Source organism: Rutidosis leptorrhynchoides, chromosome 3, assembly GCF_046630445.1.
Source record: "Rutidosis leptorrhynchoides isolate AG116_Rl617_1_P2 chromosome 3, CSIRO_AGI_Rlap_v1, whole genome shotgun sequence".
NCBI lineage: Eukaryota > Viridiplantae > Streptophyta > Magnoliopsida > Asterales > Asteraceae > Rutidosis > Rutidosis leptorrhynchoides.
The window spans coordinates 650,609,751-650,627,565 of record NC_092335.1 but is presented as its reverse complement, the minus strand read 5'-3'; the positions used below and the strand labels follow the sequence as shown (position 1 = coordinate 650,627,565).

The 17,815-nt window shown below is 37.2% G+C and overlaps 1 protein-coding gene across 1 annotated transcript; it reads left to right on the top strand.

Moving 5' to 3' along the window:
- Positions 1 to 2,184: 2,184 nt before the first annotated feature.
- On the top strand, positions 2,185 to 17,214 carry LOC139902476 (U4/U6 small nuclear ribonucleoprotein Prp31 homolog). The gene is made up of 4 exons (XM_071885098.1): positions 2,185 to 2,879; positions 5,657 to 5,680; positions 15,497 to 15,537; positions 16,721 to 17,214. Exons 1-4 carry the CDS (start codon positions 2,185 to 2,187, stop codon positions 17,212 to 17,214), a joined length of 1,254 nt encoding a protein of 417 aa, XP_071741199.1.
- Positions 17,215 to 17,815: the final 601 nt, after the last annotated feature.

Genomic DNA, 17,815 nt, shown 5'->3' with positions numbered 1-17,815 from the left:
AAATCATGTTCTTAATTGTTGTTTTTTTTTGTCTCTTTAGTGCGTGCCATTTCAGAAGATCTAATGTTTCATCCTTTCTTAAGATGTAATATTAAGGATTCTAATATTTCTTTATCTTTTGTTCACTCTTTTTTAGTTTATGGCTATTCCGGTTTGAATGATTAAAAGTATATGTTTGTACTGGTAGTAGGGTATTGTTGAATTTGTGATATGGCTTTGGTTAAATGTTGATTTTGTTTTTACTGTATTCGTTGCACATAAAACATCTATACTCGATCATAATTAATTAATAAGAGGTCTGAAACCCTTAGTTTGAAGAAACTTCTTTAGCTAATTAGATTGTATTTTGTTGTTATTTGAGATGTGGTAGTTACCGTGACATTGATTCTTTAAATTCAGTAGTCAATAAGGCCGAGATTTGTATTAGAAGGTATGGATGAGTTTGATTTTGTATATATTCATCAACCTTGAAATTGTGCGTTTGAGTCTCATCATGGACAAAAGGGTGTGTATGTTTACTTTTAAAAGAATGTTGTTACAATTATGTTTGTGTACTACTCCAACTGCCCTTTATTAATAGAGTATTAATAGAGTTGTTATTTAAAGCTCTATATGATACACGTGAAATAGGCATTCATTTTACATTGATCACATTGTATATAATATGAGTATACTGATGAAGTTTTTTATGCTTGATAGCAGCTGAGACTTTGTAGCTACAAATTAGGCTGCTGTCCAGAAACTTCTTCAAAATGGGAGGCGGGAGCTGCTGCAGGGCTACTATAATTGTCCATTCTGGCCCGTTATTTTTCTCCTTCAATTTGAAGTTGCCAACAGGTTTATAGAGTCATTTTAGAGTTGTGGAGTGATTTGGGTCACCTTTGTACGTTCGATAAGAATTTGGGTCGTTAACTAAATTTGATGTCAATTTGGGTAAAAGTGTTAAAATCACTCTCGGACCTATTTTGCGGGTTCATAACTTGAAATTGGTTAAGTTTGGATGAAAACTAAATATTGGGGGAGAAAGTATCCCAGACAAGCTTTCAAATGGTATATGATATTTTTTGGTTGTTCGAGTCTAAAGAGGTTTTAAACGTGTGACAAAATGGGAGGCGGGAGCTGCAGCTGGGCTGCTACCGTACAGCAAACAACATCTGTAAATTTCAATTTGATAAGTTGTGGAGCTGTTTTTCGTATAATCATAACTCTCAAACTAATTATTGTTATTGTAAAACCTTTGCTAGATAAGGTGTGAGAATGCAAAGGCTAATTCTTTCTGACATCGTCTATGTGGTTCCAATTCCGAACTAACAGGTAAAACTTTGTTACTTTCATTTCTCATACCCTTTTAAGAAATTGATGTAAATTTATATATTGTTTTTATATCCTTAAAATTTATATACTATAATTTAGCTGATATTAGTGTAGATTATGATTCTGGTTGATTTGCTAATCAAGATCTAACAATGAGTTGGTTGAGTTGGGTAATGGGTCACAAGTAGTGACCCAATGTGACCTCTTTCAATGTAGGTATATACATGAGGTTTATCTCATATGATTTGTCTTATCGTTTATGTTTCAGGTTGAGCATCAAATCAACAGTTCAGTAAGATTTTGGGCTGTGTAGAGGTTTGATCAACCTCTTATTTTCAAGTGTATTCATTCATAGTGGTTAGAATACTAACATAACGTTTACATGTATTTGTTCGTTTTCTTTTATCATTAACCATGTAGATGGAACATGTGTGATTTAACATATTTTTAGTTGTTGATACAACATGTATTTAATGTATAACACATACAACATGAACGAATATTACCGCATTACTATACCAACTTTTTTTAGCCACCGTGCAACGCACGGGCTATTAAAGCTAGTAATATAATTGCTTCTTGAACAATTATAAGAAATTGAGTTTCAAATAAATTGTACTCCGTATACCTTGCTTCTTTTCTTTTGTTTTCGAAAACGCCTATAAGTCTATAACCCACCGACTTGATTAACATAATATATATGTTTGCCTAATTCCTATTTTGGATACGCGCAAAAAATTAAAAACCCTAACTTTCTTTTTCCTGCCGCATACGAAAACAAACGTAACCCACGAATTTGGTTTTGTTTTTTCGACAGAGAATACATATATTATTTTGAGAATATAGTTATAGCCTTCAATACTATAGTATATGGCAAATCTCGAAGATTCGTTTCTAGCAGATCTTGAGGATCTTTCCGACAATGATAACGAAAACTTGGACCCCATGGAAGATGATGATCATGTTAGTGGAGATTTGGCAACTGATATAGAAGCTATGATCAATTACGATGATCTCGACAGTGTTTCAAAGTTACAAAAAACACAGAGATATACCGATATCATGAAGAAACTTGAGAATGCTCTTGATAATGAACTATCAGGCGATACAGAGTACCAGCTGATTGCAGAATGTAATGAACTATCGGTTGACATAGAAAAAGAGATTGTTATTATCCATAATTTAATTCGTGATAAGTATCGCCTCAAGTTTCCTGAGCTTGAGTCTATTGTGCGACGCCCAATTGATTATGCACGTGTGGTGAAGAAGATCGGTAACGAAGTGGACTTAACCCTTGTAGATCTTCAAGGGCTGTTACCGTCAGCTACTATTATGGTTATATCTGTTATAGCATCAACTACCATTGGTAAACCACTTCCTGAACATGTTCTTGAAAAGATAATTGAGGGATGTGATGGAGTTCTTACGCTCGACGAATCAAAGAAGAAGGTTTCCAATTTTTTTGAAAGTAGAATGGGATACATTGCACCCAATCTTTCTGCCATTGTTGGGAGTTCAGTTGCTGCAAAGTTGATGGTGACAGCTGGCGGTTTATCATCTCTAGTGTAGACGCTGGGAGAGGACCTTAGAATCAACCTTACTCGATCTAGAGGCGGAATAACACTAGAACAAGCTTAAACGAATATCTATGGGTTTTCGGGTTCGTACGAGTCAAACCAAGAATAAATCTTGATAAACACGAAGCCTAGACTGACATTCTGTGGTGTTTTTGGACATTAAGATTAGAGAGAATCGGACAGGAGACTATGTGTATGTGTGTAAACTGATTGAATGAATGATTAACCAAATTAGTGGGAACTAAGCTGTCTTTAATATCCCAGATCGTGTGTCGGCCGACTGTCGTTGACAGTCGGTCGACTGTGGGTTACAGTCGGTCGACTGACTATGTCAGTCGGCCGACTGTCGAGTCACTTTACACATAACAGCCAAACGTTTACATATATATATATAAAGTCATAACACGACAATCCAACGTTTAAATAATAGTACATAATACAACAAGATCGAATAATACATTAAAAGTACAAGGAACTAGGGATTACAAAATATGCACTAACAAACTCCCCCTAAGACCTAGTTCCTCATAAGTCTTCGATCTGCTTCAATCTCTGTACGGATCTGTAACCATATTGTTCAAATAGCAAACCTTTGCAACACGAATGTATTGTTGAGCTTGAACTCTATTTTCTGGCCTGTACAGCATCCGATTGTAGTACAATGTGAAGATGTCAGCTTCACAGCAATTTCTCAACCAAACGGGATCTAAAACCCGTATCGAATCCGTCTCATCTTCCTTCAATTTGTCCAAAACGATGACTGCTTCCTCTGAGCGTTCATCATAGTACCACCAGCGAAAACGTGGGCTAAAGTTCTGCGGCATTTTCATCACAGGAACTTTTCTCATATATTTTACCGGCTTGTATTTAACAACCTTTCTTCGTTCGCCCGTTTTCTTGTTTATTCGATAAGTGGTCGTGGGAAATTGAGGACTGAATCCCTCAAAATTCTTTGACATGTAAGATCGCCTTATCTTCCTGAAAATGATATCAGGAATTCCGTAATAATCCCGATACAACATTTTGAGCTTAGCCACCTGCATAAATTCAAAATACGGTAGAGTCTTGAACTCAAATCCATGTTTGATGTAGTCCACTCCGTACTCCTTCTTTATTGCGTATATATCAAGTTCTTTGATGTAAGCCCAAGCAATGATCTTTCCTTTAGCCAAAAGATTCGCCGGCCTATCAATGTAGTTCAGCCATTCAGGATCCGGCGATGGCTTCTCACAATATTTTCTGATCCTTAACAGGATCTTCCATTCAGCTTCTAGAACTTCTATCTTTTCTTTATTCATTTTGACCGGTAAAAACCCTGGAGGAAAATCTTCGGTCTTTTCCTTTTCTTCGCATTTACGATTTAGAAGCTCTTCACTTATTTTGAAGTAATCTTGAAACGTAGGTGGATCTTTGTCATTATTACGTTCGTATTCCGGAAAATCACCTATTGGTTCATCTTCTATAATTACTTCATCAAAATCTTTGTCGTTATCATCTTTCTCGACAACTTCCTCAAAATCGTCATTAGAATCATAACGATTCTCAAAAGAAGAGCTAGCAGTCGCGTCAGCTGAAGTACTTGCTTGTTGCTCTTGACGCACTAGCTCGGCCTGCTCATCAGCGCTTAGATCCGGCGGGATCTCCCCTTCTTCTAATTCATCAAATACAACGGAATGATTCATACGATCCTGCTTTGCTAAAAAATCACGTAAAGAATAATCAATATTTAGAGGAATTACTGACAGTGGGTTCTCGGTTGTGCCTTTAGCAATATCCAAACCTAGCTCATCCTCGCCTTGATCTTCAAAATTACCAAAATCTATATTCTCTTCGAGATCAACAGCCTCAATATCAAAGTTGGTTTCCCACTCATTTACTTTCGTCAGTGCCTTGTTTGCTGCAGTCTCAGCCTTTACAATCAGCAAATTTTGAGCATTAACCTTAGTGTTTAACTTCTCTATCTCAGTCTGTTGATCTTCAACCTGTTTGGTCAGTTTAGCAATCTCAGCATCCTTTCTTCTCTCTCGTTCATTAGCTTCTTCCTTAAACTTTTCAAAATCAGAAGCTAGATTCACAACCTTCTCGCTCAATATAGTAACCGCAGCATCTCGTGTAATAACAGGAGTGGATGTAGCAGCATGAACTCCTGTATCAGTTGCAGCAGGTGTTTCTTGAGTAGCAGCAACTGGAGGTTGTCGTGGTTGTTGTGATTGCTGAGTTTGTTGCTGTTGAGCTGATGAAGATGACTCAGTGGTCTTTGCCTTTTTAACAAATCTTATTCGCCTCTGCTTCAGCTTTGTCGTAACTGAAGGACCCTCAGCCTGTTTTCGCTTTCTCAGCTCGAATTGATCGGGGTCAAGGTCATCTTCTTCATCAACCAGTGTCTGTTCAGCTGCAACAACTGGTGGTGGCTGATTAACTTCTTGATCATCTTCACCAACCGCGATGATATCATCTTCATTACCAGACGTACTGTTCTCATGACGACAGGCAGTACCTGGTGGACATACATAGTTTTCATTCGCGAGATGGCCAACCAGTCTCTTGAATGGTTCATCAGGACCTCTCTTTTGCTTGACTCGGTTGAACGTTACATCGTTTAGATGATTCAGTTTAATCTCATCCTCCCTAACCTTATTCAATCCTTGCACCTGTTTCTCAATCATCGCCTGCAAGAACCTGGGAAACATCAAGTGGCTTTTCTTCTTCACGTTCACCAACAGACTTCTGAAAATCACTTCAGAGAAATTGAAGTCCGCATTAAGAACTAGGGCTGCAAACATTGAGCTGTATGTCCCGTTCAACACATCAAACCCGCCCGCGATTGGACTCATGCATCTCAATAACACTAAAGTTAGGTATTTGTATTGATGACAGAATCGAGTTCTCTTAGCTCCACCTTTAATCATATCACCAGAGTATCCGCATCTTACTAAACACCTTCTGACCTTAGTCCTATTCAGTAAGACTGGCATAGTATCATTATCTGGAAAGCCTAAGTCTTCACGGACTGTTTGAACCGAGATCTTCACAATAGTACCACCAACGCTACTTCGAATCACCTTCTTTCCCCGTTCAGTCACAATAGACGCATTGTTCCAGAATTCTCGTTGGTGTGAATAGTATGGCTTGCATTCTAGGGTGATTGCAGTATAAATCCTGGACCTTTTCAAAAACTTGATAATATCAACGAAGCCTTCCTTTGCTTCAGGTCCTTCCTCGTTCAAACACGCCATAAGGTTGGCATTTTCGCTAGCCGTCAATCCCGGAAGATTCTTAGATAAAATCTCCTCCCGTTCATGCACTTCCTTGTTCACTGGACTTCCCTGTTCAGCCATAGATTCTGCTATACAAACATAATCGTTAAAAATTCATAAGAAAGTTTCACACACCTTACAGTCGGTCGACACAAGGTTTAAGTCGGTCGACTTTGACGGACAATCGTCCGACATACATGCAAATCGATCGACTTTTGTAAATCGGTCGACATAGAGTCAATCGGTCGATTTAAGGAGTCAGTCGGTCGATTTAATGCGTCAATCGGCCGACTGTTTGGACGATTCGAAACACAGATCTAAATCCAAAATAATCGATTTTGTGTTGTTTCGTTTCAATCAACGACAGATTATGATACAGAGGAGGTCGTTTTACAAGTTCTTATCAACAATTTACACTAACAACACTCTAATCTATGTAAATCGACTGAAATGACAAAAATACATAAAAACGGCTATAACTTTCGATTTAGATCGAGTTACCTTGAATGGTTAGTGGCGCTGGAATCACGAAACAAAGATGAATACGAAAATCAAGATCAAAAACTCGTCCTTGCAAAGTTCGAATTTTTGGTAAAATAAACACAATCGCCCGAAATAAGGTTCGTCGGCCGTCTGAGGCCTTTTTATACCCAGGTCGTCAGTCGGTCGACTTACGTGTTCTGTCGGTCGACATAGGTGACAACAGGTCGAAATACGTTACAGGGGAGTAGGTCGGTCGACTTAGTGTGTAAGTCGGTCGATATACTTGACAAACGGATGACTTATGATTTATTCCAGTAAGTCGGGCGACTTTCTTGACAATCGACCGACGTACAATACTCAATCGGTCGACTGTCCCTTTTTCAGAAGGAAATTTTAATTTTTCGCTTTATAACCCCGATAACTTCCTTCATTCACATTCAGGCTGATCTTACACGCAAAATATTTACATCTTGAAAACGTTGACCAAATAAGAAATTTGAGATGTGTATATCGTTCCTTTTAGACAATGAGACACAATTTGTAACTTCATCAAATATACACACATTCACACAAACAAACAAATAAAATGTTTTTGTATTTTTTCAAGATAAATATTAACACACTAAAAATCTTTTTGTAATTTTAATCTTTTCAACTTATTATCAATAAAAACAAAACAAATATAAAACAATTCAGGTCAGAAAGTCAATGATCAAGGTTAAGAAAAATCTAAATTTGAATGTCATACACAAGTTATTTACAGAATGCAGTTTCTGTAAGTCACAAACCTAAGGAAGCTAAATTATCAAAATATACATGATTAATCATATTTACACAACGATATGTACAATAGAATTTTACAAACAAAAGCAAATATTTTTGTGAGAAAATGATCTTGACAATGTATTTATCTTTGTTAAACTTTTACAGACTTTCTCTTAGACATTTTGATGATCAAGTTAATTAATTACTTTAACATATTTCTATGCTAGATTAGATCATAGAATCAGTCCTCATTTGAGATCGCACGATGTATCAGGTAGTCAATTGAGCACTAAAGTCCAGACGCTGTCCGTTATCACTAGCACATACTTTTGATCTAATTGATCAGGAGGTACTCTCACAGTATTTTGAATATTCCTGTCAGCCTTGGGCTTCTACCTCAACCTATACCTTCGATTTAGATGGCTCGGGTAGATCTCATAGTATTTTGAATATTCTGAGATGTGCATACATAAATGCTATAAACCCCATGCTTTTCATCTGTAATAGCATAACTTAGAGTACATATCTGTAAATATATTTCTAGCTTCTTGTCTTAATGGGTATATCTTATATCACAGGCACAAGGATGCTCGGCAGTTCAATGTGAACCCCTGGATCAACAATCCAAGCTACGCGAGAGCGGCACACTATGAATAATTTGAGATTTGAGCACAGATCTTCTTTAATTATGGGAACTCTCATCATTATATTTCTTCTTGATTGATTTTGACTTGAATTCTTCATCTTTGAACATTTGAATATTGTTTTCATCATGTTTAAAGCTTGACTTGAACTTTATGCAGATGCTCATTGACTTCATAACTACTTTGGATGCTCAAATCATTCATAGGTGTTCTCCCTTAAAGACAAGGACGGCCCGTGATGGTCGGATATACTTTTAAACATTATTTTCGAAATATATTTACCTCTATGTAAGCTAACCTTTCTATATTTGGTTCAAGCATTACGAGCAGATAGAATTTGATATACAATATCTGTACAAAATATCCTCACCTTGTATTGATCACATGAATATCCCAATTAGTCGTTAGACTCAATGGTAGAGCAAATTTTGATTATTGCTTGGGGATATTCATCGCCAAATATGTCTAGTATAAATCTCAATAGGGAATACCCTCACCTTCTGTTGATTTCCTGAACAATTATTTCTAGAATATGCACACGTGATAATTAGGTGACTACCGTTCAACCGCTGTAAATCTTTCCATGATTTCCTTATCAAGATATTTACATTGATTGTGATTATGATCATCTCATTCTATGATTAAGTCTGTATCTCAGTTTTTCACATTTAGATCAAACTCGTTTTTAGAAACACATTTAAAACTATTTAATTTTTTTAATTTTCTGAAATTCTGATGTTGCATAATCATTAGCACAATTCTCCCCCTAAAATTCTAAAAACTTAAAATCTTTTTGGCTTTTTGGATTTTAACCACACAAAAACAATCAGAAAAATATAATCACACAGAATATACTACTATACATGCAGAACACATAAAATAAAGTTACACTTTTGTTTCTTCGTCAGGAACAACATCTGACAAAAGTTTGACACTTAATTCATTTAACAAGAAATCAAAACGTGGTTTATCAAAAGCTTTTGTGAAAAGATCAGCCCTTTGTGTTGTTGTGCCAATTTGGACAACATCAATTAGTCTTTTCTCATAACAGTCTCTAATAAAATGGAATTTAATCCCTATGTGTTTGGTCTTAGAATGATTCACAGGATTTTTCGTAACAGCTATGGCAGCAGAATTATCAACAAAAATAGGAGTGTTAGAAATATTCAAACCGTAGTCACGAAGCTGCTGTTGTATCCACACAACCTGAGATGCACAACTGGCTGCAGCAATGTATTCAGCTTCACAAGTGGACAATGCTACTGCTGTCTGCTTCTTGCACTGCCATGTAACTAGTCTGTTTCCAAGGAATTGACAACCTCCTGATGTTGACTTAAAATCTTTCTTGCATCCACCATAGTCAGAATCACTATAAGCCGTCAGTTCAAAATCATTATCACAAGGATACCATAGGCCCAAATTCGGAGTTTGCTTTAAATAACGCATTATCTTCTTCACTACCAACAAATGATGGACATTCGGATTTGCTTGATAGCGAGCACATAAACAAACTGCGAACATAATATCAGGGCGAGACGCTATCAGATACATCAAAGAACCAATGATTGCCCTGTATAAGGTTTGTTCAACCTTATCACCTTCCTTATCTGGTGTAATCCCGTGATTCACCGATAGCGGTGTCCTTGCAGGACGTTCATCTTCCATTTTGAATCTTTTCAGAATATCTGATACATATTTCGTCTGATGTAAAAAGATACCCTGATCTGTTTGTAGAACCTGAATACCAAGGAAGAATTTGATAGTTCCCATTGAACTCATCTTGAACCGTTTTTGCATAACTTCCTCAAACTCATCCACCATTGACTTGTCTGTAGATCCAAAGATAATATCATCTACATACACCTGTACGAGCATAATATGCTTGCCCTTTTCTTTGATGAAAAGTGTCTGATCGATGACACCTCTTCTGAAACCATTATCAATCATATAGTTGGACAATGTACCATACCACGCTCTTGGAGCTTGATGAAGCCCATACAGTGCTTTTTCTAAACGATATACCTTTTCTGGAGAGTGTGGATCTGTAAAACCCGGTGGTTGCTTAACATACGCTGTCTCATTGAGTGTTCCGTACAAAAAGGCACTTTTGACATCCATTTGATAGACCTTGAAGCCTTTAAATGACGCGAATGCCAAAAATATACGAATCGCCTCCAATCTAGCCACTGGTGCAAATACTTCATCATAATCTATATCAGGAATCTGTTGATATCCCTTCACAACCAGTCTAGCTTTATTTCGGATCACAATACCTTGATCATCTTTTTTGTTCTTCCAAACCCATCGAAGACCATAAGGTTTGCAACCATGAGGCGGATTCACCAATTTCCATACACCTAAATGTTTGAATTGTAGAAGCTCTTCTTGCATAGCATTTACCCAATCATCATATAAAAGAGCTTCTTCAACAGTGTTTGGTTCAATTTGACACACAAAGCATGAATATGCATGTACAAAGAGTTTTCCTGAGGTATTTAGAGAAGAATAGAAAGCTTGCATAACATTTTCACTTGAAGCTTTCTGATTTTCAGACGTTGATGCATCATTTGATGGTGCTCCAGAAACTCCTTTTGAATCAACAATAAAGTCATCTAAGTGTCGAGGTAAAACAACCGTTCGTGATGATCTACGAACACCTTCAGGTTCTGCTGGTTCTTCCTGAACTTCTACAACTTGTGGCAGATTATGAACACTTTCGCCACTATCTATAGGTTGTGACTCCTCTTCAGAATCAGATCCATCATACGATGGGTCATCTTGATAGTCACCAGAGGCTTCATCATCTTGAACAATTTGTTGTTGCGGCACTGTGTGTGGTTGTGGTGTCGTTTGAGATTGCGGAACCGTTCGTGATGTAGATGTATTCATTTCATTCAACAACTTTGTAATAACTTCATCATCAGTAGCAACAGACGGAAGACCAAAAGAATCAAACAAATCTTCATAATCAAACTGCCATGAAAAACCTTTCCCAGCCGGAATAGCAGCATTTCTTTGAACATCTACTTCGAAATGTTCTTCAACACATTTAGATACGGTGTTGAAAACTCTTTTGTTTGGATTCCCATAACCAAGAAATATACCAGGAACTGCCTTAGGATTAAATTTTCCTCCAGTATCTCGTACCTTGATTGAACATGGTGCACCGAAGGGTTCGAAATGTTTAATGTTAGGCTTCCTTTTGTGTAACAATTCATAGCAAGTCTTTCCATGTCTTTTGACTACTAACAATCGGTTCATTGTATAACATGCTGTTGCGACAGCTTCACTCCAGAAGTTAACTGGTAAACTTGAGTCAGCTAACATTGTTCTTGCAGTCTCAATTAACGTTCTGTTACGTCTCTCAGCTACACCATTTGATTACGGAGTATAAGCTGGACGGAATTGTTGTTGAATTCCTTTCTCGTTGCAAAAACTCTCCATCTGATGATTCTTTAACTCAGTACCATTATCTGTTCGAATCTTTCTAACCTTTAACTTGTACAAAGATTCTAGCTTCAAAATCAACAACTTTATCTGTTCAAATGTGTCAGACTTCTTCTTTAACATCACTACCCAGGAGTATCTTGAGTATTCATCAGTCACTACCAGACAATATGAATCTCCAGAGATGCTTGTTCGAATAATCGGACCAAAAAGATCCATGTGTAACAACTCTAGAGGAACAATAATTGAATGATGCTTCTTTGTTGCATGTGACTTTTTAGTCTGTTTGCCTTTCTTACACGGAAGACACCCCTCAGGAATTTGAAAACTCTTAACATTCACTCCCTCTACCAGATTATTATGAACAAGATTGTTCATCTTTCTCAAACTTAAATGACCCATACGCTTGTGCCATGAAATTGACTCTTGTTCAGTAGCTTTGGATATGAAAGCTTGATGACCTGTTGCAGCTTTAACATGGGCTGTGGACATATCCAAAATATACAAATCTTTATTTCTGGGAGCTATCATAAGAATCATGTCTTCTGGTATTACGTACTCTTTCTTCAAAATGTAGCATCTCTGATCATCAAAAGCAACCTTATGCTTTTTATCTGCTACTTGAGAGACTGACAGCAGATTATTTGACATCTGCTTCACAAAATTCACTTTATCAAAACTAACATTATCATTAGAAATCACACCCTGAGCTGTAATAAAACCTCCTTCATCTCCTGCAAAAGAAACAGATCCTCCATTTACTAACTTGACATTAGAAAGTAAGGACATGTTTCCTGTCATGTGCCGGGACGCCCCACTATCAACAATCCAGGTATTTCTACTCGGATCATAGGCGACCTGCACATCAAGAAAAGAAGTTAGTTTGAGATGGACACCCATGCCCGAATGGCAGTGGGTTTCCCATCGACACCAATAACTTTCACGTCCATCCATTGACCCTTTGATCCTGATGGATCTTTGGAATTGTCAACAGCTCTTGTCTCCCCTTTTGGTTTCCAAACTGTACGTTTACCTCCAGATTTCTTATAAAAGTCATTTGTTTGAAAATTTGTGTTCACTTTTGACTGAAACCTTGGGGACTTATCTGTGACAGAATTTGACTTTGGTCTATAAAACTTTTTGAACTATTACTTGAAGTACCTTTGGAACTGGTACTTGAAGCATAGTATTTAGATTTTGTATCAACATCAAATTTTCTGTTTGGTGTTTTACAACCTTGTACACAATTAACAGCCCAATGACCCCTTTTTCCACATTTATTACAATTTTGAGTTCTTTGAGCAGGTGCTTTTGAACTCAGATTCTTGGGTGAACTAGGCTTTTCAATTTGATGTTTCAAGCCTGGTCGACGGTTAGGATGCACATATTTAGGCACATTGTCAGTATTAGGACTCTTCTTATTAAATAGTTTTTCAGGTGCTTGGGAAAGAACATATTCTTTATCTAGATTGAGTCCCTGCTGATACTTAACAGGTGTCTGAAATAGTTTCCTTCCATTTGAGTCTCTAGAGTTTACATGTTTCCTAGGTGTTGTTCCTCTGCCTTCACTAACCTTACTAGCATTCAAAGGATTTTTCAGGATAGTGATTGGTTTCGATTTTGGTGGTTCAATCTCAGAGACTTTAGCACTCTCTGGGTCAGATTTACAGTTCTTCACTAAGTCTTCAACCGTAGGCTTTGAACTATCTGATTTTTCATTCTCTACAGGCTGAACACTTAGGATTTCACTAAGGCAAGAATCAGAAGGTTTATTAATGTACTCATTCTTAAGAGGAGGAGGACACTCGTTATAACCTAAACCCTTTTTACCGTCATTCTTGTTGTAGACAGTATAGTCTATGACATACGACATTCGCTGCCAAGTGTCATTTCTAGCCTTTTCTGACTCATACTTAATCTTAAACTCTTCCCTCTCTCTCTTAGCACATTCAAGTTGATTTAAGTACATCATTATGTCCTTTTGGTCACTCGAAATTGTAGCCCTTAAATCATGAACTTGATTTTCTAGAGTTTTGATTGTTTCTCTGAATTCCTTTTTATTGTTAAACTGAGTTAAATTATTCTCATATAGGTCTTTGACCTCAAGATATGCTGCTTTAACAATCCTAAGTTCCTCTTTAACTTCAGGACAATAAATACATCCTAAGGGGATATCATTCAGTTTAGCAATTATGCATTCAAGCTTAGTAATTTCTAACTTATGATCAGCACAATCATTGCATACTAAAGGAAATTCAGTCTGTACCTTAGAGTCACTTGATGTGTTTGCCATGAATGCATACTCCTTTTCTTCAATCTTTGACTCTGATTCAGATTCTGAACTTGAACTGGAACCTTCAGGATTACATGACTCATTTGAAGTCTTGTCATCATCTTGCACAATAGTTTTGCCATCGGATGAAGACGAACTACTGTAATCAGTCCATACATCGCCATCATTGTGCATTGCGTATTTGAACTTCTCATACACTCTCTTGTTTAGAACGCCTCTTCTAACATGTCTTATCATTTCATAAGTTCTCTCAATTCTTGCTTCCAACTTGCATACGTAACACATGCATTTATTCGCAGTACCAACACAACCAGATTTCTCTCTCTGTTGTTTCTCACTTTCAGTCTCTTCTTCAGTCTTATACATCCTAACAACATTAGCGTGATGTTCATCATCAGCAAATACCGTCCAATCACAACCTTCGTCTGAATATGTTGCAATTAAGCCTTTTGCTTTATCATTTCGGGGAGTATCACTACTAGTTGCTTCAACTGGCACATTAACTTTTGTCTTATTATGCTGATTATGAAATGGATTGTGAAAACCAGTTTTCTGTGGCCTGGTACATGTTCTTTTGAAGTGTCCTAACTCATTACAGTTAAAACATCTCACTTTTGACATATCAAAACCTAACTTAGTATCTCTAGTAACACCTAAGCTCTGTTGACCTGTCCTTTTCAGAAACTTCTTCGCTCTTCTAATCACACTACCCATAGCCCAGAGGATATCCATCTTTTCAAGTTCATCCTCATCAATCTGCTCATAATCTTCTGCTTCTAAATGAGCATTACCAATTTGACCACCAATCATTTCATTATATGAATTGACTACCAAAGCAACTAAAGCCATATCTTCCTCTACAACTGCAAGGGGCCTTGTTCTTAAATTCTCAGTGTTGAGAACAACAGTCTTAGGCTCCTGTCTAATAGTAGACTGACTTGAACTAATAGGCTTATTTGTCTGGGTTTGAAATATCACATTTTGAGCAGGTTGTGATCTATTTACTGCACTATCATTTGAAACAAAAGCTGTTTGCAAGGGAGCATGAACATTACCCAAACCAGAAGCACCAGCCTTGTAGATTATAGGACTCTGTTGACCTTCAAGGCGTTTCCTCTTGGTTTCCATATCTAGATCCTTTTCCATCAGCTTTGATGTGAATTTATCTAGGGTAAGTGTTTCACCAGAAGACAAAGCTTTGTCTTCTATCTGTTCAATAAACACATCCCACTTGTGTGGTAAACCATCGGTTAATTGTTTGATAGCTTTCTGTTCTGTAACATCTACACCTAAGTTACCTAATTCAGAGACAAGATGACGATAACGAATGATTGTCTCCTCTAGCGTTTCATGACTTAAAGCAGCAAACCTTTTCCATTCACTTTTGATTACTTTAGCTTTCTTTTCACGATAAGCCTTATTTCCCTCTACACCACTTCTAATAGCATTCCAAAGTGAATATGATGTTAAATGCATTTGATATTGATGATAAATATCACCATCTAAACCCTGAGTTAATTGTGCATAACACCTACATTCTAAGGCATATGTTTCTTTTTCGGTCACGCTATAGTCTTCATACTTTTTCTTAGCACCATTAGTACCTAAAGGCTCTTTATATTCATGTTGAATCAAATCCCACATTCTAGGATCAAGGCCTCTAATGTAATTCATAAACCTAGACCTCCATCTAATATAATCATTTGTGTTATCAAGTCTAGGAGCACGATTGGCACTGCCTGATTCACTATCAGAAAGTAAAATATTTTGAACACCAGAAGTAATTGCCATTGCCTGATCAGACATCGTTAAACTTAATTAAATTTGAATCTGACACACAGTCGGTCGACTTACAGACAGTCGGTCGATAAATATAGACAGTCGGTCGACTGTCGAAGGTCAATCGGTCGAAGTACTGTTTGTATTAAGTCATATGGTATTACTTTTCTCAATCGGTCGATGTTACTTCCGTCGGTCGGTTTAGAGTGTACGTCGGTAGGTTTTCAGTGTACGTCGGTCGATTTAGGATCAAAGTCGATCGGTTGTCAGACAATCGGTCGATCTAAAGACAATCGGTCGAAATAACTTAAATCGGTCGGTTTAGAAGCTAAGTCGGTCGATTGACAGCTAAAGTCGGTCGATTGACACCTAAGTCGGTCGACTGTGACGTCTCTCAGAACCAGAATCCAAAAATCAGGTTTTTGACTTCTAAACGATTTCAAGCTCAATTTTCGAACTAAAAACACTGACCAACACCTTAAACAACTAACAAAGACTTCTGTAAACACTTTAAAGCAATTAAAACCAAAAGTTTAACGTAAAAGTATGCATAATTCAATCCAAACCATTTTTGACTCAAAAGTACAACAAGAACTCGTTTAAAACAGTTGATTCAGCAAGCCAATGCTCTGATACCACTTTGTAGACGCTGGGAGAGGACCTTAGAATCAACCTTACTCGATCTAGAGGCGGAATAACACTAGAACAATCTTAAACGAATATCTATGGGTTTTCGGGTTCGTACGAGTCAAACCAATAATAAATCTTGATAAACACGAAGCCTAGACTGACATTCTGTGGTGTTTTTGGACATTAAGATTAGAGAGAATCGGACAGGAGACTATGTGTATGTGTGTAAACTGATTGAATGAATGATTAACCAAATTAGTGGGAACTAAGCTGTCTTTAATATCCCAGATCGTGTGTCGGCCGACTGTCGTTGACAGTCGGTCGACTGTGGGTTACAGTCGGTCGACTGACTATGTCAGTCGGCCGACTGTCGAGTCACTTTACACATAACAGCCAAACGTTTACATATATATATATAAAGTCATAACACGACAATCCAACGTTTAAATAATAGTACATAATACAACAAGATCGAATAATACATTAAAAGTACAAGGAACTAGGGATTACAAAATATGCACTAACATCTAGTAAACGTGTCTCTGTTTCGTGTTGGTTACCTTGAGCAAACAGAGGTTATTCAAACAACGCCTCCTGGTCTAAAGAAGCGTGCCTGCCGGCTTTTGGCGGCAAAATCAAGTCTTGCAGCACGTGTAGATTTAGAAAGAGGTGATCCATCGGGACGCACAGGAAGAAGATATCGCGAAGAAATTTGTAACAAGATTGAAAAGTGGCAAGAGCCACCACCTGCAAAGCAACCAAAACCACTTCCCGTTCCTAAACCCGAACCTAAGAAGAAAAGAGGTGGTCGTCGGCTTAGGAAGATGAAGGAGAGATATGGTATGACGGACATGTGTAAACTGGTGAACAGAATGCCGTTTGGATTAATACCTGAAGAAAGCTCATTGGGTGATGGAGTAGGACAAGGATACGGTATGCTTATCGGAAAGCTGCGTGTATCAGTTGGTAAGAACAAGCTTACTGCCAAAGTTGATAAAAAGTTGAAGCGTAAACAGTATAGTTAACCAAGTGATGAAATTGAATACTTATCCAACTTTCTGCATATATAATGCAACTTATTTAGGTTCTTAATTAGGTTCTCATGTTCTCATTAGCTTATTTAGATACTGTCAAATATGGTGTTCTTGGTTGGTGAGTTCTATAGTCAAAAACACACATGTATATTGTGGTATGAGACTTGGTAAAACTTGGCATACTATACCTACCAAATTGTCTACTTAATATTTACCATTTAGCCATCTTGAATTAGTATAAATAGAGCAACATGTAAGCTCATTTATACATCCCATATTCATTCTTCAATCTTGTATTCTAGTAGATAAATAGAGAGTTGTGAGTATTAATCTCCTAATTACAAGAGATATAAAGATTGATACTTATCCTTGTAATTAGAGAGAAAGTGTAATTCCTATTTTTCTTATTAGTGAAACGTTTCTTTCCATTCCCGTGGTTTTTACCCTATTGGGGTTTTCCACGTTAAATCTCGGTGTCTCTTTATTGTCGCTATTTCAATTATTACTAGCGGTTTGCTATAATTCGGTGTTGCTTTTCTTAACAAGTGGTATCAAGAGCTAAGGTCTAATATCTAGTGTGTATTAATCTACT

What these genes read in the sequence shown, in the direction of transcription:
- LOC139902476 (XM_071885098.1), top strand. Translation starts at nt 2,185, where the DNA reads ATGGCAAATCTCGAAGATTCGTTTCTAGCAGATCTTGAGGATCTTTCC. An exon ending in GGCGGTTTATCATCTCTAGT is followed by an intron (nt 2,880 to 5,656) that starts GTAGACGCTGGG and finishes GTCCGCATTAAG; the next exon opens with AACTAGGGCTGCAAACATTG. An exon ending in GCCTGATTCACTATCAGAAA is followed by an intron (nt 15,538 to 16,720) that starts GTAAAATATTTT and finishes ACTAACATCTAG; the next exon opens with TAAACGTGTCTCTGTTTCGT.